Genomic DNA, 26,186 nt, shown 5'->3' on the forward strand with positions numbered 1-26,186 from the left:
TAGGGTGGTGGGTATGGTGGTTTTCGGAAGCAGGGGATGAGTGGGATGGGTTTCAAGGGGGTAGGGTAAGGTGGTTTTCGGGAGCAAGGGAGGTGGATGGGGTGGGCTTCAATGGGTAGGGTGGTGGGTATGGTGGTTTCGGGAGAAGGTGAGGTAGTAGGGATTGGTTTCAGGAACTGTGGAGATGGGTGGGTGGTTTTTTTTTCTGGGGAGGTGGGTTTCGGGGGATGGGGTGGGTAGCTGGGTGATGGTGGGTGGAGGTTTAAAGTAATTATGAATAATTAAAGTTTAATTAGTGTTATTTAGAGTTTAATTAGGATTAATTAGAATTAATTTGGGTTAATATGAATGATTTGGACGGAGTATGCTCCACCAAAACGGCTCCGAAACAAACAAAAAGGTGTGTGCCACACTCACGAGGGACTGCCAGTGATATACAGGAGGAAGGTGGGGATGACGTCAAGTCCGCATGGCCCTTACGGGCTGGGCTACACACGTGTTACAATGGCAATTACAATGGGAAACAAGGCTGTAAGGCGGAGCGAATCCGAAAAGATTGCCTCAGTTAACCTAACGAAGTTGACAAAAGCTTAACGGCAGGGGCCTTTTAGGAATTTTAAGCAAATCTCAGGGGTACCTGGTGAATAACTGAAAACATTGTGGTACCTGGTGAATTTCGTCAAATTACAGGGTACCTAGTGAAAAAAACGTTATTTTATTCATGTAAGAATTATCTTAAATGCATCTAAGAATCACCAAAGTGGTTAACAAACAATAACCTCTGTTTCTTTTTTTTTGAAAGAGAAATTTCCTTAATTGAAGGCCAAACGGCATCTACAATAGGTATTAAAGTAAAATAAGATACAATTAAACAAGACTAAATCAAATTTGTCTTCGAAAAAACTACAATGAACCAGATCGAACAATACAGCACAACCCTCTTGTATTTGCTGAATCAAGCAGCTATTGATGAGGAAGTCTATCATTCTGATATAGTTTGGGAAGAACATTCGTGATCGAGTCAGGTTGACCGCATCCGAGATTCCAATATCTTCATGTTGAGTCTCGAACTTCAACCAATGAGAATAATTTCTCATACCTAAAAACAAAAGAACCATACTCACAGCTCCCGTAGGGGAGAAGGAGATTTCCAAAATAGAAACTGAAAACCCCATAACAGGGTTTGAGAAAATCTCATAAAGAGAGACTAATTTATTGAACAAAACAAGAAAATGAACTAAAAACTGAAAATAAAAGGGGAAAAGGGGCTTACCATGGATGAAAACATCCATGGCAGCCCCTAATTGATGAAGAAGGGGTAGAGGAGGCTAGGGTTTGAGAGAGAGAAAAAAAGAGGGGAGGCTAATAACCTCTGTTTCTAAATAAGTACAATAGTTTGATTTTCACATTTATTAACTCACAACTTTAATTTGACTATTAATATCTTTAATTATGTATTTGTGAATGTTGTAAAAAGTTAATATTATAAAAATATTTGTGGAAACAAATCCAATAATTTATATAATCACTTTTGTTCTATGTATTAGTAAAAAAAAAGTACGATAAAAGTACAGTGTAAAAGTCAAAGTGTTGAACTTAAAAAGAAATAGAAGAAATATTTTCGGAGGAGTGATCATAGTTATCTTTACAACTTACAAGTAGTGGACTAGTGGTAGATTCATGTTGTTTTGAATTGGATAATGGGTATATAGAAATGACTTTAAAATAAAAAGATTAATGTCATTTCTTTAAATCTTTCTTGGCTATCAATCAATAACCAAGTAAATATGAAATAAGTTCAAAGGGGCCAAAATTGAATCATAAACGTAACAAAATCCCGCTTCTTTTGAGAATCTCTTCACCAAGTCCACATGGCTCATAATATTGTTGGCGAGGCTGCAAACTGCAATGGTGGTGTACTCTTGCAGCCTATGCAAAAATGTCAACAGCTTATCAAGAATGTCTTGACCTAGTAGTTAAGATTGAGGTGTCGTAAACGATAGGTCACAGATTCGAATCTCCTCTCCCCTTCTCTGTACTTTATACTACCTTCGTGATTCATATGGATAAATAAAATGTCAAACAGCTCAAAGACATCACATGATACAAGAATCTAGATAATATCTCATTCCTGTAAATTGTTTCTAACAACAAAATTCAAGTTTTGAAAACTAATTCTAACAATAATATCTCGAGGGCTTTTAGCTCTCCTCTATAGTATGCTATATGCAAAACTATTTCATAAGCACATCTTTTGTTATGTAAGAGTCTGGCAGGAGTGCACTTTTACTACATAGAATAGAATAGCTTGTAAAAGACCTTGTTTGATGGTTATGATTATTGATTAAGCATAATCTCCAAAATTATCCAGTGTAATAACTATTTTAGAACTTAATGCCTTGTGGATTTTTGAGCTAGATAATGAACAAACATGATGAGATAGCATAGGTTCCAACCTATGTTACTCGGACTCTTCATTTCGCCTCAAGTATCCGTGTCGGATCCTCAACACTCGGACATGGGTGAGACACTTGGACACTTCGTTTTGGGCCAAAAAATAGCCAAGTCGTACACTTAACACGTACCCGTGTCAGACATGAATACCCGAGTCCGAACAACATAGGTCCGAGCCACTACTTACTGAAACACAAAAAGACTAAAAAATTTACAACGTTTATTGAGCGACTTGGGCCATGGAAATACAATTGCAACTTCACCCCCTTAACCTCATGAATCACTCGCATATTGAGCCGAAACAGTCACATATCTCATATGATCCACCAAACCTCATTTTGTTACATCACAATAACCAGCCTCTCATTTTTATATTCAATATGTTTATCTTAAAAGGTCAGTAGTTTAACAAGCAGGCAAAAGTTAAACACAATTCATTGTTAAAAAACTGACTCCCAAATCCAGCAATTCCATAATCTAGAAAAAGTTGGAGATCACAACAATGCATTAGTAAAATTAAACTAGAGTATAGTTCATCTTAAGGATATATACTATAAATCAATAAAAACATAATACTAGTATATCAAGTAAATTTACAATCACAAAAAAGAACCTATCTTCATTAAATAACTGAAAAAGCCAGAACCTCAAGCAAATACAGGTAAATTTACCTACAATTAGAGTACTGTACACATATCCCCAAAAAATAACATATTGCATCAGCCAAAGCCAAAAACCAAGCATAAATCAGACATGTTAAAACAAACAACCACATCAAGGAAAATCCAACTCCTTTTTTTTGGCAATAAACGAGCATTTAATTAAGAGTCGTAAGAGTCATCCTCCTGATCAAAGGTGTCAAGAGGGGAGGAGAACACCTTATTACTAAACAATCAACATAATACTTTAGAACAACAATTTTCTGATCAAACATAATCTCTTATACGATAAAAACAGTGCGTACATATAGGCTATGTTCAGTTCACCTTATTTTTGCTTATTTCAGATCTAATCAGATCAGAAAAAATAAGTTCAGATCAGATCAGATAAGTTCAGATCAGATCATGCTTATATTTAAAAACTCATTATTACTATTAATACTATTATTTACTAGTACATTTGTTCAAAAGGATTATTATTGTTGCTGTTGTACTTAATAATTATTAATATTGGTAATTATTATTAATCTCGTTGTTATCATTATAAATAGACCTGGCAATCGGACCAATCGGATCGGATTCGGACCGGACCAATTCAGATCGGGCCGTTTTCGGATCAAGTTACATTCGGACCGGATCGGACCGTTTCGGATTGAGTCATCGTTCGGACTATTATTTCGGATCGGAATCGGACCGGACCAATTCAGATCGGACCGTTTTTGGATCAAGTTACATTCGGACCGGGATCGGACCAGATCAGATCGTTTCGGATTGGGTCATCGTTCGGACTATTATTTCGGATCGGAATCGGACAATGGTGGAATGAATGGAATACTTATGCCAATGATATTTTTTTTATATAGAAAAACGGGTAAGTTTCGGGTTTTTCGGATCAAAGCCTAATCGAAACCAATAACTTCGGATCGGTTTACCTTCGGGTCGGATCGGGTAAGATTATATCGGATCATTCGGATTTCGGATGAGTTTCGGATCAAGATTATTTCGGATCGGGATTCGGACCGGATCGGGACCGTTTCGGATTCGGATCAAGGTTCGGACCGTCTCGTTCGGGCCCAGATCGGACCACGGATCGGATATTTCGGACCGGATTTTCGGATCAGGACCAACTTTGCCAGGTCTAATTATAAACGTTATTGTTATCACTATTTTAAGTTATTTTGTTGTTATTAAATAATAGAAAATTAAAAGCCGCGTGTTAAGACCATAAGATTGACACAAAAATAAGAAATATATAAAATATGATAGCTCAAATTCATACAACGAAACTACTAAGTTCGGATTACATTTCAAAATAAACTAAGTGCGAGATACAAATTATAAATTTAGATATGGTATACCTCTTCTTACCAAATTCCAACGTAAAAGAGAAATTAGTATTAGTACTTAGGTCAAGTTTCATAGTTGTTTGTATATCTTATTTTATTTTATATGAAAAAAAATCAGTTGAGTCTGCCGACTTCTCAAGTGTGAAATTTTTTTTAAGGAAAAATGTGAAATATTTTAGAAGTGCTCTTATAAATTAATGACTTGGGTTATATAATTATTTTTAGTATTTATTAATATTATTATTATGATTATAATTGTTGTTGTTGTTGTTTTAATGATAATAATAATTATTATTATTATTATTAATAAAAGTTGTATAAAAGTTGTGCTAAAAATAAAATGATAATAATAGTAATACTATAAATAAGATCTTATAATGTATTGCATAATAATGAATTACAAAGTAATAATATAGTTTATAAAAGATAAGATCTTGTAAATAGATTAGATCAGATAAAAAAATAAGTTCAGATCAGATCAGATCAGATCATCAGAAGAAAAAGAAAGTTCAGATTAAATCAGAAAAAATAAGTTCAGATCAAATCAGAAAATTTCAGGTGAACTAAACATAGCCATAATCAATCCTTTAACGATAAACTTTCCTCACAATAAACCGAGACGACAAAGACTTTCCATAACACTAAAATTCTAATACCATTAGAAAGAGGAAGCCTTCTACTAGCAAAATCAATCCTTCCAAAACAACAAATACTAACTCGAATATAATTCCTAAAGCTAAACAATATTAACCAAGGATGTCTTGGCCTAGTGGTTAAGATTGAGGTGCTGTGAGCGATAGGTCACAGGTTCAAATCACCCCTCCCCTTCTTTGTAAGAATTAGAGACACATCTCAACCAGATAAATCTTCTTCATTCTACAACTCTTATTTTCTATTTTATGAAGAATTTAATTTATATTTGGATAAGGTAAATCTACAAAATCTTATAATTAGGTATAAATAGTGGGTCGTATCTCCATTAATCATCATAACATAAAAAAATTCCTCGAACTTGCAATATTGTCAATGTCTGCTAGCTTCTCATTAACGATGAATAATCATATGATTACTCTTCTCTTAACCATAATCACCATATTAAGTCTTTCACATTCAAGTTTATCAACCGTTGTTTCTCATGATGGACGTGCACTACTCATCAATGGAGAGCGTAAGATCATACTTTCTGGTTCCATCCATTATCCTCGCAGTACTCCTGAGGTGTGTTAATCAACCGCGATTTTTTCGAATTTACGTAAAAATAAACTTGTATATATCACTGTATTGTAAATAACCTACTTAATTAATTCGTTATAACTTCAAATCTCGAGTTGAGTAAACTTGTTGTATACATGATTTTGTGACAAATAAATTTTCAGATTATTTTAGTTATATGATTTTGAATCATATGTTATATGTTATATGTTTGTTTCCATGAGTTTCATGAATTATATGATTAGTGAATTATTGTACGTGATATTGTGTTCTTGGTTTGTTATGTTTATTTAGAGCTATGAGTATTTTGTTTAGGTTGATAGCAAAAGTTACTATACACAGAGTTTCATGTTGATCTCTTATTCTCTTTTAGCGCTTGTTTATTATGATTGTTTTATGAAATAATTTTTTGTTGATTATTATATGTGAAAGCATGAATCTTTGTGATTCATGTTCATGAAGACTGAAGTTGTGTTATGTAAGTATATATGTTGGGAGTGTAAAGTAATGCTCGATCATGTTGTTCTTAGTTAAGCTACGGGCCTGTTCTCTTCGGCATAAAACAGCTGAACTGAACTGAAATGAATAGTGATATGTGAGAGTAAAAATATTGTCAAGAGCTGAACTGAACTGGTCTGAACCAGTCTGAACTGAACTAAACTGAAAATAAGTTGGGGAGAACAGGCCCTACGTGTGGGTAATATATGATATTTGCTAGTGGTTTCATAAGGTTTCAAAGTATTAGTATTTTTGTTGTTGTTGTATTTAGTTTAATTTTTTTTTGCTGTATGTCTTTTGTAGATGTGGCCGGATTTGATAAAAAAATCGAAAGAAGGAGGGCTTGATGCAATCGAGACTTACGTGTTTTGGAATTCCCACGAACCTGTTCGTAGGCAGTATGATTTTACTGGTAAAAATGACCTTATAAGGTTTTTAAAGACCGTTCAAGATGCTGGACTTTATGCTATTCTTCGTATTGGTCCATACGCCTGTGCTGAATGGAATTATGGGTATATATTAATTTCATGTTTGGAATGCATATAATGAATAAAACTCATACCATGTCTCTAACGTATGCTATATTAATCTGATTTTGAATAGTGGATTTCCTGTGTGGCTGCACAACATGCCAGGCATTGAGCTCCGCACTGCTAATAAAGTGTTTATGGTAATGACATATCTGTGATACATTTAATCATGTTTTTAAAGTATAATGTTACATAAAAAAAACTTTTTAGCTAAGATATGCCTTAATTTTACAGGATGAGATGCAAAATTTCACAACATTGATAGTTAATAAGGTGAAAGATGAGAATCTTTTTGCCTCTCAAGGTGGCCCAATTATCCTTGCTCAGGTTTGTTTCCTTAAGCACTAATCCCATAATGTGGCCTTAATCACCCCCAAATAATCAACTTCATTATGATGTTGTAACAAGTGATTTTAATGCAATGTGGGGTGATCGACTAAATTAAGTTGAACAATATATTTCTTATCTAGCGCTCCTGGGGTTTCCGTTAGCTTTTGCCTTTGATTAATTATACTTTCTTTTTCCCTTTGTGTATCGATAAAATGTAGATTGAGAATGAATATGGTAATGTTATATCCTCTTATGGAGATGCTGGGAAAGCATACCGTGATTGGTGTGCAAACATGGCTGTATCACAGAACATTGGAGTACCATGGATTATGTGCCAAGAGAGTGATGCACCTCAACCAATAGTATGACTCTTTAAAAAATATTATCTTTGCTTTCTTTTTGTTAATTCGGATTTATTATATTATACAATAAGCTAATTATTTTGCATATTCTTTTCTCTTATTCAGATTAATACATGCAATGGTTGGTATTGTCATGATTTCACGCCAAACAATCCCAATAGTCCTAAAATCTGGACTGAAAATTGGACTGGCTGGTTAGTTGATGATCGATCATTTAATCTGGCTAATTATACTCAACATAACTTGAAAACATGATTATCTTATGATTTTATGAATGAATATATGAATGCAAAATTACAGGTTCAAAAATTGGGGTGGTAAGGTTCCACATAGGACTGCTGAAGATGTTGCTTATGCTGTTGCACGATTCTTCCAAACTGGAGGCACTGTACAGAATTATTACATGGTAAATAACAAAAACAAAGATTATGACTCCGTTTGGTAGGGCGTAAAACATTTTCCCGGAAAACTGTTTTCCTCTATTTTCAGTTTTACTTTTGGTTGGCAAAAGAGTGTAAAACCATTTTCCCTTGGAGTAAAATTACACTCCCAATGATGGAAAACCATTTTCCTTTCAAAATGAAGGGAAAACTGTTTTCCTTATTATTTTTCTTACACACTCCTCTCACTACCTCCTTACTTTCCCTTTCATATTTTTTTCATTTTCATTATTTTTCTTACATGGAACCAAACAACGAAAAACTAATTTTGGAATTACTGAAAATGTTTTACGCCTACCAAATGAAGCCTATAAGTTAAAAAAATCGAAATTATAAACATATATAGCAACTTATGATATAATATTTTTCAGTTTCATGGAGGAACAAACTTCGGAAGAACATCTGGTGGTCCATATATCACTACAAGTTATGATTATGATGCACCCCTTGATGAATATGGTATGAATTCATGTGTTGATTACTGACATATTAGCTCAATTGTAATGATGTAACTACAGAATTAACTAATTTATGTGCTCGTTTATTTTATATGAATAGGAAATCTGAATCAACCTAAATATGGACATCTTAAACAACTCCACTCTGTGTTACACTCAATGGAGAAACTTCTTACTTATGGAGATGTGAATACAACTGATATGGGAAATTCTGTTACGGTAAAATTTCTATGGAGAATATAACCTATTGTTTCAATTAACTAACCGTTACACAGAAATTTGATACGATTATTATCTATATATGCATGTTTAGGTGACAACTTTTACGAACAACAAAACCTCAAGTTGTTTCCTTAGCAATGCAAATTCAACAAACGATGCAACAATAGTATTGAATCATCGTACCTTTACTATTCCTGCTTGGTCTGTCAGTATCCTCCCAGATTGCAAAAACGAAGCATATAATACTGCTAAGGTAAGACTTTTTCTTGTGCATATTCAATATATCTATTTGTTATTTTGTTGATGGTAATTGAGTAACCTGTCAAAGGACCAATTCTCCCTCATACCTGGCGCTGTCAAAGGACCAATTTAACCAAAAGTTTAAGTTGATGGTTGAGACCCTGGGAATAGATCTATACTCTATCATAACCCACATGGAACTATATCATCATTTACTTGATATATGCACAAACGTAACGTTTCAAATGTTATAGGTGAATACACAAACAAACATGATAGAAAAGAAACACAATGAAGCTGAAGAAGAACCAAGTTCCCTAACCTGGAATTGGAGACGAGAATCGATCTCAAAGTATGTCAAAGAAGGTAAAGGCCAATTTGCAGGGGATGTTCTCCTTGAACAGAAGGCTGCTACTAATGATACTAGTGACTACTTGTGGTACATGACTAGGTAATTTTATCTTAATCTATAATACTTGCTTAGTCTGCCTTAATCATACTTCACCTTAGAAGGAACATGGAACTAATATAATTTTCCTGTTTATTAATTAGTCTCCACCTTGACAAGAATGATATCATTTGGAGTGATGACATGAGGCTTCGTATCAATTCTAGTGCTCATGTTCTTCATGTTTATGTCAATGGCGAAGAGCTTGGTAAAAATTCATTTATTATACTTTTACTCTCCTTCTATTTAGTATTTATATTAGCATATGCAAATAATACTATATATCATTTTATTCTATAGGATATGAATATGGCAAAGAAGATTCTTTTACCTACATTTTTGAAGGGAAGGTTAATTTGACGAAGGGAAAGAACATAATTTCGCTCCTTAGTGCCACAGTTGGACTTCAGGTATACTAGATCACCAGTTTCTTTTTAATGGTTACAATTGTTTCTTACCATCTTCATTACATACATTTAATCATTAAATTTTCTAATTGCCAATTGATAATTTGGTTGTAGAACTATGGTCCTTATTATGATATGACTCCAGTCGGAATAGTTGGTCCAGTAGAGTTAGTCGGAAAGAGAGGCGACGAGATTGTTATAAAGGATCTATCTTCTCATGTATGGGCATACAAAACTGGTTTGCAAGGTCTTGATCATGATATGCTCTATAGTGAAACATCACCCTCTGTCAGAAGGTGGAAAACTGAGACGGATATGCCAGTAGATACTCAGATGACATGGTATAAGGTAACAATTATTAATCCATATATGCAACTATATAACTTAATTTCACTACACTTTTACCATTTAACATTAATAAGTTATAATGAATCTTGTGTTTTAACAGACTACATTCAAGCCACCATTGGGAACAAACCCAGTTGTTCTAGATCTTAGTAGCATGGGGAAAGGAGAAGCTTGGGTGAATGGTATAAGTATCGGAAGGTATTGGCCGAGTTACCTAGCTGACGAAGATGGGTGCAGCCTTGATCCATGTGACTACCGTGGTGAATATGATAACACCAAGTGTGTTACCAATTGCGGGAAGTCTATACAAACTGAGTATCATGTACCGCGATCTTTTCTAAGGGACGATGTGAATACTCTTGTTCTGTTTGAGGAATTTGGGGGAAACCCAACTCAAGTTAAATTCAAGACCATTGGAGTAAAAGGAGCTTGTGCAAATGGTTATGAAGGAAGTACATTAGAGTTGTCATGTAAAGGAAGCTCAATTTCGGCTATTAAATTCGCTAGTTTTGGTAATCCTCTAGGTGATTGTGGCTCTTTTGGGAAAGGATCTTGTGACATCGATGCTCAACCCATCCTTATTAAGGTATTATATTTTTGTGTATTTATTTAACAATTGAATGATTTAATTTGTTAACACGAGATTTTATTAATTACTTTGATTTTATTACTTTTGTAGGCTTGTGTTGGTCACGAGACTTGTTCAGTGGATATCTCTGAGAAGACCTTTGGTTCGGCTTTAAATTGTGAAGAGAAAACCAAGAGACTTGCAGTGGAGATTACTTGTTAATAGTTTATGTCAATAAGTTTTTCCTTACAGAAGTTTTTTATATATAGAAAAGTTTAATAGCATTAGGTAGACTATATATTATTCGTAATTATGGTTAGTTAGTAGTAATTCAGACTGGTAATTTTAGCATAAATACATGGAATAAATTTAAAAAGTTTCTGTTTTCTTCTGCGTCATATTTTCGCTTTATTTATATTTGGCTAGATTGTTCTCTAAAGTAACACAAAAGACCTATGGTTTTGTGTTATAATTCTCACATGATTTTACTTGCTTCAAATTGTAACAATAAAATCCAACCACAATTCGATAGAACGTTTTCGATCATTAAAGGCACTTCCATTGAAGTTAATGGAAACAATTTCTGTAGAATTAGCATATAAAGGATGTATATATTAGATATTGCTAGGATTCTGCAGGTTTATTGGAGTAGAATTTGGAATTTATCTTCAATTTGAGGCATCTTAATGTGAGATTTTGAATCAGATATGAAGAATTTAGATTGCTAGAACAAATCAAATGAAGTAATTTCAAGAAAGTTAATCAGATCAGATGTCAGAACTCAGATAAACAATCAGAAACAATCAGAAAAAAATCAGTGATTTAGAGATTCTGAATCTGCAGATTTCAGAAAGGAATGAAGAAATTCAGAACAGAGAGAATCAGATAAAAACAACTCAAAGGAGGAAGAACAAATTGCAATAACATTTAAGGATAGATTTCAGGAAGCAATTTCAGTATTCTCAATCAAAAATTTCAATCAGTCAATCAATTTCGTATAACAAGAACGAAAAAACTAAATTTCAGATTGAATTAGGAAGTTTAGACCTGAATTTAGACTCCTCTAGGTTTCAGATCTTCGAAAGAAGATGTTCAAGCAGAATCAGATGTTCAACAGATGATTTTTTGAGCAGAAAATCAGTTGAAATTGCGGAATTCGTTACCAAAATTTGGATGATCAGGTTTGCAGAACGAAGTTTTGCGCTCTGATATCATGACAATTTATTAGATTTTTTTCCGCAAGAAGAAGGAAAAATTGAGAGAGAATTGAGGTCTCAATCTCTGTGTTTCAATTGAATGAATCAATTCATTTACAAAACTAGAGCTAGGGAGTATTTATATAACATTAGAGAAAGCATAACAAACTGCTCTAACTAACTTCTAACAAATTGCTCTAACTCACTTTTAACAAACTAAACAGTAATGTAAACTGGAATCTAGAGTTCCTATACAGTATCCATGATGAATCTCATAACGGCTCTGTTTGGTGAAGCATTTTAGCTACCTTAAATAATAATTTGTTAACATATTTTAGGTGTTAAAATAATTAGTAGTATTTGGGGAGCACCTAAAGTAAAAATTAAGTAACTGAAATTTTGGAAAAATCTTTCCAAAATTTTGACATCATCTAATTTTGCCAAAATAATTTATCAACTTAATCAACTAATTTTGCCAAATAGTTAAACTAAACAGTTACCTTATAAGTTCAAGTACTTTATCAGTTCAGCTTTATTTTATCAGTTTCAGTTAGCTTATCAGTTTCAGTTTATTTTCAACTAGTTTGCCAAACATAGCCTAAAAGTTACCTGTTTTGGTGAGTTGAAAAGAAATGTATAGTCATTCTCTTAGAAGTGATGAAAAAAATTCATGATGTAATTAGTGTATGAGTCCTAATTTCTTTCCTCTCTCCTATTAGTTGGCTTCCTCATTAGCTAGATAGCCTTACTCCTTAATCCGTGGATTGTACTCCAAGGAGCACAATGAGCATTGTGTTTTCACAAAGCAAAATAGAATATTTTACGAAAACGAACACATTACAGTTGAACTGAAACATTACAAGAATTCACTTACGAAGACAAATATTTTAATGTTGAAGTGGAACATTACAAAAGTTCACTGACAAAAACGAACATTTTACTGTTGAAGTGGAATATTACCAAATTCAATTACGAAAAATGAACATTTTACTACTATTGAAGTGGAACATTACCAAAATTCAATCATTTAAATAGAACATTTGCTCATCAAACATAAAATAAATTTTCACGAAAAATAGAACATATTTTTGCTGAAAAATAAGTTATAAACGAACATTTTTTAAAATAGAACATTTGCTTATCGAAAATAGAACAACGTTCACAGAAATAAAACATAATTTTCTGTTGAAAAACAAGCTTAAAACAAATATTTGTTGAAATAGAGCATTTAGTTATTAAAAATAGAACACTTTTCATGAAAAATAGAACATATTTTTTTGTTGAAAAACATACTTAAAATGAGCATTAGTTGGAATGGAACATTTGCTTACTAAATATAGAACAATTTTCACATAAAATAGAACATTTTTTTTGCTGGATAATATGCTTAAAACAAACATTTGTTGAAATAAAACATTTACTCATCGAAAATGGAACAAATTTACTGGGTGCACCATATGCACCATGCTCTTGGGAACATAATAAAATTTTCACTTACTCCTTAGATCAGATTTGGTTTATACATATTCATATATGGATGAGAAGTCATTTGGTTTGTTTTTAAATTCGTGCAAGTCATATTTGGGATTATCATCCGTTAGAACATATTTTATAATAAAATAATCATACAAGTTATATTAGTTTTTAAGTAAGGTCAACCTTTATTTGCATCAGAAACACATCATATATGCACAAAGAAAAACTTATTAAAGTTTATAAAAGACTCCACAAGTGGCACCAAATAGATATTAAAGTGGTTTTTGTTTAAATACCATTTAATTAAGTTTAATATCCAGTTAAGCCCTGTTTTTTTAGATTTATTTTTAGTTCATTTTCTCTTAGTTCAAAAAGACGGTAGTTTAATTGATAGATGCTGTCAATCAATTTTGTCATTTCTAACTATAAAAGATTAACTCTACTAGTATGTTATCAACCTGTATTCCCTTGGACTAACTTTCATATGACAATTGTACCCTTCCAACTTTGCAAAAATGGCCTCATACACACCTATATTTAGGATCAGAGAAATCCAGCAATATCTTATCTCTTTAAAGTCCCAAGTTTCTCCTTCACAAATTCTTTTTCCCACCAAAAAAAAAAAACTTAAGTATTTGTATCTACTATCAAAAGTGAAGGAAGAAAGAGCACAAGAACAAAAAACAATGGCAGTAACAACCTTTCTATCTACTACTAACACATTCCCTCATCACTCATCATCCAACTCTTTATTACCTTCATCATTAACATCTTCATCATCTTCACTTTCATTTTCCCTTCAAAAAAACAATGTTATGAGACAAAATTTATTAGTAACCTTTTGCAAATCAGAGTCATCATCATCATCATCATCTCCATGTGTAAGCAAAAGAAGCTTTGCTCTTTCTCTATCATCTGCCTTACTTCTATCAATGGCAGGGAAAGGTGAGCCCCATGCCGAAGCGGCGCCATTGGAAGCTGAGGATGATTTGGAGCTCTTGGAGAAGGTGAAGAAGGATAGAAAGAAAAGGCTTGAAAGACAAGGAGTTATAAACTCATCTACTAAGGAAAAAGGTCATCCCTTTTTTTTTTCGAATGTTGATTTTATCCTACAATATAACATTAGTGAAATTGACTATATGGGCCTGTTCTCTTCGGCATAAAACAGTTGAACTGAACCGAACTGAACTGAAAATAAGCTGGGGAGAACAGGCCCTATGTTGTTAAGTGAAAGATCTGAGTAAAATAATTTTGGTTCTAATATGTATAGAGTTTTCAAAAAAAAAAATCTTTGTTATTCTAGCTGTGTGTTATACCCAATCCATAACAGTAGAAACACATACACTGTGACAGTGGTGTAAATTTGTGGGTGGCTTAAAATGTTTTAACGATAAGTTAATGTAAGACGGTCTCATTAAAAGCTTATGGTACGAGACCTTGAACAAATGGAGCAATGGATAACTTTATTTCTAACCAGTATTACCTAATTCGCTAAAACCTTGTGACTATATGAATAGAGCGAATTGGTACATGCAAGTGGTATACTTGGGAGCTAGTTTAACAGGATTAGACAGCAAATTGCGTCCCTTACCAATTTTTGTACGAAGAATCAGGTAGCATTGTTTCTGACAATCATCTGAATTCTGAAATGTTCAGGGTATTTACAAGATCTTGTGTACAAATTAAGCGCGGTAGGCCAAGCTATAGAAAGCAATGATCTTAATGCTGCGAGTTCAGTTCTCGGCACTAGCACTGACACTGATTGGATTAAGAAGGCCAATTCAGCCTTCACTAAGGTCTGCCCTTCGTCTTTTACTCGTATTCAACAGTATATGGCAGGACTCGAGTTCTGCCATTGATAAATCTTATGACCTCTGAATGATTTTTTTTTTCTGTTTTGATCACACTGCGAAACACCCCTTAACAGCTAAGCTTAGGTCCTGAGGAGACAGAAGAAGTTGATATGTTTAACACCTCAATCTCAGAGCTGATATCATCTGGTAAGCCTGAAAAACTATCTAAGCCTGCTTTCTCTGAATGAAGATATGTCGAATTATTTGGTACTGAACTTTCTTTCTGCAATTTGTAGTGGCTCAGAAAGATGTCGAATCATCTAAGATCGCATTTGTATCTTCAGCTAGTGCGTTCGAGAAATGGACTGCACTAACAGGACTTGATGGACTTCTCAAGGGGCTTTGAAAGAGATTTTTTTGATTCTAACAGTGCTTCCTATTCTGCCTTTTGAGTCAGAATTGCATCCACTTCCCCTGTTTAGTGTAGTTTTCATACAAGAGTTGTAAAGACCCTCTAGCTCGGCAACAATGTTCCATCGAGTATTCTTATGTTTTGTAATTCTTTTCACATGTAACTAATAAATATTAAGCACATCATGATCTCAATATCCAACTATGTTACTTACAAGACTTCATTTTCTTTCAAGTATTTGAGTCAGATTCCCGACACTTTATTTTGGGCCAAAAACATGGATATTTTAAACAAAATAGCCGACCTGAACACTTGGACACATACTTTTGTTTGATAGGAGTATATGTGTCAGAGTAACACAGGTATCTTGCATCATCAAACAATTATTCGTACATCAGAAAGCAATATATGGATAATGCACAATGAAATGTATGTCCTCAATCGAACTGCCAAGATTCCAAACAGCTGAAAGAGCTACAATAGCAGTACAACAAAACAGAAGATTGTCAACAGTATATAAGAGTAGCTTCATACACTACATATGATGGTAGTCAAGGTGTAACAGAACCAGTAATTTGACAGTATAATGTTACAGAAAGAACTCTACACGAGCTACAAATATTTCCCATAATCACTCGCTAGGTCGAGACTCAAGGCCTAATCTACAACTGGGTACAGGGGTAATCTTGACTAAACAGCAAATCAGATTCTACCATTAACAACAAGGCTATAAGCCTATAACAGTCATTCAGAGAGCTCCAGGAGTATCAAATGGAGATGACTCAATCATATTAGCAAGAATCAAGACCTAGCCTCGCCTGCCTTGCTTCCATTCTCTGTCACCTCTATTACTTTCTTGCTTATATTGCCCTCCACGCCATCTTTTTCCTTCGGCTCTTCGACGGTTTCCGAAGGAGCTTTTCCATTGTCTTTTCCAATGCTATCCACATCAAGTTTTGCCTCTTTGTTGGTGGCATCAATATCAGGCTTCACCAAATCTACAAAGCCATCTTGTTTCTCAGGTTGCGCTTGCTCCTCAACTTTAAATTTGTCTTCTCCAACTATATTCTCTTCATGATTAGTAATTAATTGAGAAGAATCCACTCCTTTTTCGACCTCAAATTTTCTTGCATATCCTGGTTCGCCTGATGCATCTTTCTTCCCATCTTCAGTATCTACTTTCACCTGTTCCTGCAAACTGTCATTCTTCTCTTCTTTAACCTCAGCATCTTTATCACCTTCTCTTTCTTTTATATCTTGCTTTTCAGTTTCTACATTTTTTTCCACCTCAGGAACTGGCACTGGAGTCTGTCTCTCAGGCTCAGGAACAGCCTCCTTGGTCATCTCAGCATCTTCAATAGAAGCCTTATCACCTTCACTTTCTTTTAAATATTGCTCCTTAAATACTGCATTTCCCTCAACCTCGGGAACTGGCACTGCAGTCTCTCTCTCAGGCTCAGGAACAGCCTCCTTGGTCTCAGAAGCCACATTTATGCTCTCAGCTCGGTTCTCTTTCATGACTTCCTTTTCATCTCGGGCCTCTGCCTCATCTTTCTCAGTCTTTTCAGCTTCCTGCATCTGGACATCTTTTTCAGCTCCCTCTGCTGTCTCTTCTTTCTCGGACTTTTCAGCATCTTCCATCTGGACCTCATCTGTGTTAGTACCTTCAGCTGTGGCCTCGGTATCCTTGCTACCATCCTTCTTGGAAGCAGATGATTTTCTTCTTTTTTTCGGGGGTTCACTTTCAGGAGTAGGAGGAGCTGCTTTTACTTTCTCACTAATTCGAGCTGATCTTCTAGGTGTCTCGCCAGTGCCCCAATCAAATTCAGATGCTGGTGGACCACCAGGATGTGATTTTAGGTACTGTTGCAGCTGCCTTTGGTTGTGGATCTCCTCTCCTGTCGGGGAAGTAAATACAATCTCATTCTTCTTTGGGGTGCCTCCTCTCTTAGGGAAAAACTGCAAACACCTCATCACATTACAAGACTCAGCAAAAGTAAACCATGAGAAAAACACAATTTTTCCTCCCTTAAAAGAGTGCAAAGAGTGCAGCAGTCTGATGTACTTCACAATAGGAAATCTGCAACCCAAACAGGAATTTGCTAACCATAGCCATATATTGAGGATTTATGTCAAAATTATGTACCACTCAGCGTCGTTGTCAGCTTCTAATTTTTGACCTTTTACTACACAAAGTGCAACAGATGCAAAAGACGGGAGAATACAAAAGATGAATTTAGTTTCCTTAACTTCACATAATGAGCAATACTCCAAACTTAATGAGTATGGCGTCTCACTTACCTTCGGTTTGTAGGCCTAATTCATACAACTTAGGCTTGTATCTGAGAAAAAACCATGATGATGACTTAATCCTACAGGACATCCATTCTAGCACTGAGATTTCACACTTGGAAACATAGATATGCTTTCCTTGCCTTGGCCTAAGAAAGCACTGTTATTGTCATCTTCAACCTCTCATAAATGGCCAACTACACGACAGTTAGTGTAGTCTACTCCAATGTGCTGCATATATTAACCTACATCTCATATATGGCATTTAAAACGGTCTTTCAGCATGTAAATCTACTTTTAGCGCACACACAAAAAAGCACCCTACCTATCCCAGTTAGAGCAGGCATGGGAATGGCTTGCAGATATAGAAAACACTATCCATTGAGCAGAGACATAATTCGGGACAAAATGTGGATATTAGCCAGTAGAGGTGGTAAAGAGGTGGCGAGTTTTATGTTGCAAAATCTAAAAGGTTGGAAGAACGAAGGTTTTGCAATCCCACTCCTGTCAAGGCTGCTAAGCTAAATCTCTCGGCCAACCTATCTGCTTCCATTCTACAAAACGCGAAATAGTTTGCCAAAAAAAAGGTAACAGTTAATGATACGGCTGAAAAAGAAAACTTGAAAGATTGCTGAGATTGTTGAATTGATATAAGAACAGAAAAAAAAAAAATCAGAGCAGAAGTAAAAGTTCAGGTAGTCTCTGCTCATTCTTCTATCTCCTAGATACCAAAGCCTTAGTATAGCTGACTGGTATAAATAACATTTTAAACAAAGAAAATTCAGAGCAGAATTTGAAGTTCAGTAAGTAGTCACAGATAACATATAAGCTCCTACATGGAACTTGCTCAAATAGATAACGAGGACTCAGAAACCACAAATTACCATCGCTTTCCCTCTACCGTTGCTATCGAACCACACAGCAACATTGCCAATAGTTCTAAGGTAAGAATAAAGGTACAGTAAGACAGTGTCTTAAAAGATATTTTTTTTTGGAGGGGGTGGGCCTTAAGTATGCAAGTGTGATAAGCAAATATGGGGAGACTTGAATATTGGGTGAGTTTAATTATCTTATAACAGCACCTACCTTACACTATAATTTGACAACAAAAAGGATGGCTTTGTTTGATCAAAGATTCAATCTTTTGGGATACAGGAGCTAATAGTCTGTCTAATACACTATTACAAGTTTATCCCGTCAAAAGAGAAAATTACGTCCCCTGACATGGATTGACCCCACAAAGTCTCCCTCCTTTTATTGGTGATCGCATTTGCATTCCCTCAATTTCCTCGACCATTCATTCCTTGTCAAAAAAGCAACTTGCTGCAAATGCGCCATGTCTCATAGAAGACACTAGTAACTAATTCTTCCTTAGGCTGCTGCAAGAATATCTGTTCTAACATGCTTATCAGTTATAAGCCAGTGCCGGCATGAATCCATTCCCAATACAATCCATAAACCTCAACAAGTCCATTGATTTCCATATTCAGCAATGGAACAGAAACAAGACATCCTGAATAAAAAAATGTTTCCTCTGGACTGAAAATTCTCATATATCAATCTGCATGCATATAATCAAGCTATACCAGAAGTGCTAGGTTTAACCCAAGTATGTCATTTGGTTGTAATCCCAGTAAACTCTATTCTCATGGTTTAAGCTCCATCAGCTATATATAGTGTCAACAGCAGCTGTGCTGAAGAAAGCTTAGCAATTAAAATCAGGAACTTCTTGCTGACACAAGAAACCCTTTTTCCCTTATTGAACATGAAGCCTCTGTACCAAGATAACAGGCCTTGAGTGAACAACCACCTTCACCTTACCACGTAATAGCCAAGAAAAGGCTGCAGACTAACAAACTTAACACAATGAGACTTCCCTGATATTTGTGACCCTTTCCTTAAGAGCCATTTACAAACACTTTATTGATTACCAAAGAACAAAAGAAGTAAGCAGATCATTCAGCTCTTGGAATGCTTTAATTGAAACACTTGGATGCTAACTATTCAATCAACTGTTTATTCACACAACTGAAACCTAATAATGCAGCATCAAGTCAATAATTAGTAAGGACTTCTCCAACTTCCCAAAGCAAACGTCCAATAGAAGGTCCAAAAGAAGTATCTAGATAATCCAGCTCTTACGATGCACTAATTTTAAAGAAAAACTTTGGGTCCTAAACTATTCAATCACCAATTTACTGATGAAACTAAAACCTAATCATCTCACATCGAGTCCAAGGATTTAATAAGATAGGGTTTCCACAAACTCATAAGTACAGGAATCCAAATCACTAAACAAACCATACACCTTCAACAGACTACTACACCTGATACATAATGGTTTCCTACTATGATCACCACCAATATAGATGCTTTTGTCAGATAATTATCATGTAAAATGGAGTAGTAAAAAACTTACCAAATGTCACCAAAAACAAGTCATGCGCAGCTTAACAGAATCTGCACCATCCCTGTTATAATACCAACAGATCCTGAGCAAGTAAGGATATTGATTCCCACGACAACAATTCAGAGGGCTCTTAACTGTGGCTCTGCGATGAGCTCAGCAGAGTTCCCTGAGAGAACTTCATACATAGGATCAGCATAACCACGCCTTCCCTTACTAAGCAAAAACTCATATTATAGCCATTAACATTATTATATAGGCAAAGTCATACAATTCACAAACAGCCTAGACAATTAAGCATGTTTGTTGTCACCTAGAAGTCTTGAAACCTCCACCACAGGACACGGTGAATAGCATCAATTTGCTTACCCTTCAGAAGAATTTCCTGATGACATGATAGACCTGATCACATGCAAATCCCATCTTTCTTGATAAACAAAGAAATGAACAAACATGGTGAGATGAATAACCCTCAGGGACAGAAAAAAAAAAGTGATATATGTATAATTCAGGAATAAGAGGCAACCAATTTCCGAAATAGTATCATCAAATCTACGACTCCTATACCCAACATCCTCTGATAAATCGAGGTATCTCATCAAACCTCCAACAGTGAAAAAATTAAATGCTGGTCTCTCTAAACAGGCAATTGCAGGAACATTATTCCTAATCTCTAAGGAAGAGTAGAAAAAAAATTATATTTGGTTATAACCATTCCTTAAAGCATTGCCTTGACTTTTGTGTTGTGAGAGCTCTCCTCCGTGGTACCCAGAATACACATTTATCAGGCAAATCTTTTGCAATGATCATTAATTCATTATCTTCTACATGGCACCAATTTTCAGGCTTCCGCAACTCAAAGTTTCAAACTGCTCTCACCTTCAACTGCTCTTATGATGTGTTTGTTACAATCCATCAACTTCAGCTACTTTCGCAAATAAAGTATGGTGAAAATCTAATGCCTAGGGATAATTTTGAGCCCAAACACTTTAAAATACAGAAATAAAAACTTCATTCCCAGCCCACTAGTCATTGGATAGTTTAGGCCCAATTATGCTCGTGGAAAAGGCTAGCAAAATAAGATGTCTGGTTCCAAGATATTCCTTTTTGGTTTAAGTTCTATGACAAGCATACTAGCACCGGATGTTCAGATCCTTGCTAACCCTTATTGACATTCCCCACCAATGCCGCATCTTGTGGTGGATGTCTCACATACCCAAAAGTAATTTCTTAGCTTATCCTCAATATCCGCAACTCTATCCTTGTTCCCAAATCCCAATATCTTCATTTCGCATTTTATCTCGAGGGACACTAACACATCCATCTCAGCATATCCATGACTCCCCCATGTAAATGTGCAACACCCCAACCCATATAAAAATGGAGGTCTAATGGCCATCCTGTAGAATTATTCTTCGACCTTGGAGGCACACTACTATTGCAGAAAATTTGACTTAGCTTGTCTTCAGTTCTCCATTATTGAGCCACTAAACCATTTGAGCCACATCTTGGTCAATATCTCCATATCTTTTAACCAAATCACTTACAGGCTCACTTATATGCAATCCTGGACCTTCAATATTACTATATTCATAACTAACACCCTCTCATTAATGAAAGTACCCTCCATTCACTCAAATTTAATCCTACTTAACCTAACCCTCAATATTCGAACTTTTGCTTCCATTTCTCCAAAATAGCACTAAATCCATCTATAGTATCTTCAACCCATACATATCATCAATAAATCATGACATGTGGATCACAAGGAGGTGATTTTCTTCGTTATCAGAGGCAACTAGTGGAAAAAAAAGGTCTAGAGCTTAAACATGTAAGATTTTAATAAATTCATATAAAGTGCAAATGCAGAATAGGGAAATTACTCGGAGGGATATCAGAATGCTATGGTGTAGGAACCCTTAGCATAGGAAGAAAGAGTAGGGTAAGGAAGGCTCTCTCAAGAGTTAAAGACATGGCAATTTGGTTAGGTAACCCACACTGCTGATTCTATGCGGATTGCCCACTTGGTGATTTCCCTTGAGGATGAGTATTAATACCAATTACAATCCCATTAGCAAGAGAGATTTCATAAACTAAGAAGGTATATGGCAATTCTTACTTTGAGATAATCAATCATTTGAGACTGACCAATTCACCATATATATAGTATGAGTATCTACATGTGCTAACAGCTAGATATTAGTTATTCACAACTATTGCCAATTGTCTCCATCCCATTATTGTTCATGGAGAAAAGCTAGGCTGAAATGAAGTGATATTGATAGGTAGATCATAATGTATGTGGATCCTTTTTGTGTTGCCATTCAAATTTCCAAATTATCATAACTACTGAATATTGAACGAGATTACTCATGTAAACATTTCCCATCCGAATTTCTTTGGGTTTGTTTCCATCACTTGCCACTGGGAAAAACTTCAAACCTTAACCCTTACAATGATCAAGCGTTCACCATATCATATGCTCAAGTTTTGATGAAACTACTACTTCTGCTAGTAAAAGAGCAGAGTTAAAACTGATCTAGCACCCTATTTTCAAATCATAACATATTAAGGCTCCGTTTGATCAGGTGTACAACATTTTCCTGTAAAACTGTTTTCTTGTATTTTCAATTTACATTGTTTGGTTTGCAAAGGAGTGTAAAACCATTTTTACTAGGAGTAAATTGCTCTCCCAATGACGAAAATCCATTTTCTCTTCAAAATGAAGAGAAAACTAGTTTCCTTCTTTTTACTTACCCCTCTTGTACACTCCTCTCACTACTTCCTTATTTTCCAGTTTCATTTTCATTTCATCATTTTTCTTACATGGAACCAAGCAACGGAAAACTAATTTTGGAATTGCGTTTTCAATTATATATTGTTTTCCATGAAAATCATTTTACACTCAAAAGATTTTACACCCAACCAAACGGAGCCTAAGCATGTGTGAGGTTTTCCCATGAAGTCAACTCGAGTCAAATAGGGATCCAGTGACTGCAGTGAAGCAACCAGAAAATTATTTTGAGGGGTGACCAAACCCTACAAGACAAAATTAGTGCAGTTTAACAATATAAACCAATTTATGTACTTGCCACTAAACCCTACAAGACAAAATTAGTGCGGTTTAACAAAATTTTCAAGTACATAGCTCCAATTTACTCCTTCGCCATGTGAAGTATAAAAGTTTATCAATCAAACCAAATCAGCAAGAATTGCCCAAATAGAAGGGAAAGAAAAGTTCTTTTCCAAAATCCTAGGACACATAATTAGAACATAGGATACACAATCAAAACCCTAATTACTCAAAAAAAAAATCCTAAAACTTACAATATAAATCAAAAATTAAACACAAACCCACATCAGAAAATATCATAAATCAACCAAAATTTAACTCAATACATAAAAAAAATATTAATTTGATAACTAACAATAAAAAAAAAATTAAATCTTCAGAAAATGAAAAAAAGACCTGTTTCTTCCAACCAGAAGGAGCAGGAAGCTCCATTGAAACCACTTCTTCTTGGGGAGTATTCTTCTCAACTTCACTCATCATTTGAAACTTTCACCTGCAAAAAATTCAAAACATACCCAGAATTAAATTCCCAAAAAAACTTGAAAAAAATCGCAAAAAATGGAGGAAAAACTGTAGAAAAAAAAGTGGGTAAGAGAGAGAAAGAGAAAGATTAATCCTTTATAGAAATTTTTCTTACTGTTTGTTTATCTAATTTGGTGCTCAAAAATCAGGTAAACAAGAATCGAAGAAAGGAGAGAGAAACTGGATATAAAAGCACAAGTTTGTTGAGAGTTCGAGAAAGAAACTATTTTTTGTCTTGTATAAAGATTTTTTTATAATCAGATTTATTGTCGATTTTTTAATAGTGTTACATCTGTATTCTGTACTACTAGATTTAAGTGTTATTGATAAGGTGGTGTACTGACAAAAAATCTAAGGTGAGCTCTAATGATGACAACTGTCTGGGGAATTTGAGGGAATTGAGATCAACGGCGGTAACTGATTTTTGTTTTTGGGTTCGCTTTTCTTCACTTTTGTCATTGTCAACAAAACAAACTCCATGCAATTCACCTTATTTTTTTTATTTCAGATAAGTTCAGATCATAAAATTTCAGGTGAACTAAACATAGCCTCAATCATCTCCGTTGATCATTTCAATTCATCAAGTCCGGTATACCGTAAGCATGGTATATCTAAGATTATTTTTCTACTCATTGCTTATTGATTATTTGAAATAACTTAAATAAGCAAAAATTAGTGTGGGTGAACCATATGTCCGCTATATTCGGGTGTAAGATGAATGAACTCCAGCAACTGCTACTGGGTTTGAGTTTGTGTGCGAAGCTATGCAATACCTGAAAAGTCTAAAATTTGAGCTGATATTCGTTTTGAAAATTAAGATATGATTTTCTTATTATTGAAGTAAGTATTGGATTTGAAAGGTTGCGTATTGAGTACACAGATATGTATCAGTGTGTTGACTTGATGGTCATTTTCTTCATTCTTCTCTTGCTGTTTTATTTATGCAAAACTTTAATATCCTATTAATTAGTATTTATTACTTTTGAATGAATAGTATTTTTTACTAAAATTTATGGATAAACAAAAATTCAGACACAAACCTAATTGGGAGTTGTTTATTAATGCAATTGTATACTTAACGGTGACATAAAAACTACTCTTACATATCTCTTACTAATTTTTTCAATATAAGGTTGAGACACATATAAAATCAACTATACAAGTTTGACGTGATATGCTTCAAAAAAAGTTGGAGATAACCATATGATGGTTGAAATTTTTAAGAACAAATTATGAATTAGCATATGATCAGCATATTTTGCATATATTAGGTGTAAAATTAATTATTGAAAATTATTTCATTTTTAACTCAATGGATCAAATTTTATTCAAAATAAGTCACTCTTTGACTTAAAATAGATTACTTGCAGAAGAATAATGATATTTACAACAAAATATTATCCATCTTACAATAATTCATAGTGCATGAGTCTCGTGCTAACGTTTATGAGAAAACATATGTTGAGATTTATGTCCACAAGGAATTTCAAAAGACCGCTTGCATGATTAACCTAAGTAATAGATTACTTATCTAGTCACTTACAACACTACACCTTAAAGAACCGATATTTCATCCATACTGCATGCTTTTTTGTTGTGAATTGTGATGTGTATACATAAACAAGTATAAATTGAGTATATCAAAAGATATTTTATAGACATGTCATCATCTTTTGTCGGCACTCTATCATCCTTTTGTTATGGTAAGCTTACAGAGTTAATAATGTATACCATAAATGTTAAAGGAGAGGTGTTAACTCGGTAGAATTGCACTTTGAATTTCGAGATATTGCCCAAGGTTTGAATACTCATCCCAACAATATATTGAGCATTTATTTCTGGGCTATTTAATTTTGTACTCAGCCTCTGAGCTGGTGTGCATTATAAGCTAATAGCTTAGCAGGGGTTGGTATTCGAATTAGTTATCTTTCCTAATAAAAACAAATATAGTATGATTGTTGAAATGCATAATAAAAGAAAATCCACCGAAGGGGTGGTTTTGGGGCTTGGGGTTTGTATTGAGTTGTTCAGAGGGATCCTTGCTTGGTTGTGCTATCTTGTAAACTGTTCATCAGCAAAACTCCTTGAAGCTAGTGCTATTATGTATGATATGAAGATCGCATTGAAGTTAGACTTCAATAATGTGATTGTAGAAAATGATAGCTTAAATGTGATTCATGCGATCAACTGCAAATAAGAAGGCCTTAGTAATTTTCGTTTCATTGTTGATGATATTTTGTTATCTTGCTACTTCTATTTCTTGGTCTTTTAATGGTATAAATGGTAATGAGGCGGTTCTCCCTCTTTGGGACTTAGGTAATAGAGTCTAAAGCTTTGAGTCCCCACCTTCTATTGTTTCTTTGTTGGTCCATCGTTTGCAGGTAAATGATAATGATTAGCTGCTTTCTGGGATCCCCTTCAAAAAATGAAAAAAAAAAAAAACATATTTTATAGAAAGTCCGTAGACACTATAATACATCCGCTACATTATAA

General features: G+C 34.5%; 3 protein-coding genes across 3 annotated transcripts; 2 read left to right on the forward strand and 1 right to left on the reverse strand.

Annotated features, from left to right (window-relative positions):
* The first annotated feature begins 5,378 nt into the window (after positions 1-5,378).
* Positions 5,379-10,744, forward strand: LOC104902450 (beta-galactosidase). The gene is made up of 16 exons (XM_057391601.1): positions 5,379-5,677; positions 6,473-6,681; positions 6,773-6,839; positions 6,934-7,026; positions 7,248-7,391; positions 7,497-7,585; positions 7,692-7,797; positions 8,203-8,290; positions 8,390-8,508; positions 8,603-8,810; positions 9,136-9,202; positions 9,304-9,407; positions 9,482-9,609; positions 9,721-9,954; positions 10,055-10,540; positions 10,634-10,744. Exons 1-16 carry the CDS (start codon positions 5,486-5,488, stop codon positions 10,742-10,744), a joined length of 2,445 nt encoding a protein of 814 aa, XP_057247584.1. The 5' UTR covers positions 5,379-5,485.
* Positions 10,745-13,766: 3,022 nt separating this feature from the next.
* On the forward strand, positions 13,767-15,615 carry LOC104902012 (thylakoid lumenal 16.5 kDa protein, chloroplastic). The gene is made up of 4 exons (XM_010689655.4): positions 13,767-14,268; positions 14,851-14,990; positions 15,122-15,194; positions 15,284-15,615. The coding sequence occupies exons 1-4, from the start codon at positions 13,881-13,883 to the stop codon at positions 15,391-15,393; spliced, it is 711 nt and encodes a 236-aa protein (XP_010687957.2). The 5' UTR covers positions 13,767-13,880; the 3' UTR covers positions 15,394-15,615.
* Positions 15,616-15,885: 270 nt separating this feature from the next.
* Positions 15,886-23,970, reverse strand: LOC104902013 (methyl-CpG-binding domain-containing protein 11). The gene is made up of 3 exons (XM_010689656.4): positions 23,809-23,970; positions 23,568-23,664; positions 15,886-17,358 (listed from the first exon to the last, which is right to left on the reverse strand). The coding sequence occupies exons 2-3, from the start codon at positions 23,649-23,651 to the stop codon at positions 16,201-16,203; spliced, it is 1,242 nt and encodes a 413-aa protein (XP_010687958.2). The 5' UTR covers positions 23,652-23,664; positions 23,809-23,970; the 3' UTR covers positions 15,886-16,200.
* Between the last annotated feature and the right edge of the window lie 2,216 nt (positions 23,971-26,186).

The sequence above is a fragment of the Beta vulgaris genome, chromosome 8 (assembly GCF_026745355.1).
Source record: "Beta vulgaris subsp. vulgaris cultivar EL10 chromosome 8, EL10.2, whole genome shotgun sequence".
NCBI lineage: Eukaryota > Viridiplantae > Streptophyta > Magnoliopsida > Caryophyllales > Amaranthaceae > Beta > Beta vulgaris.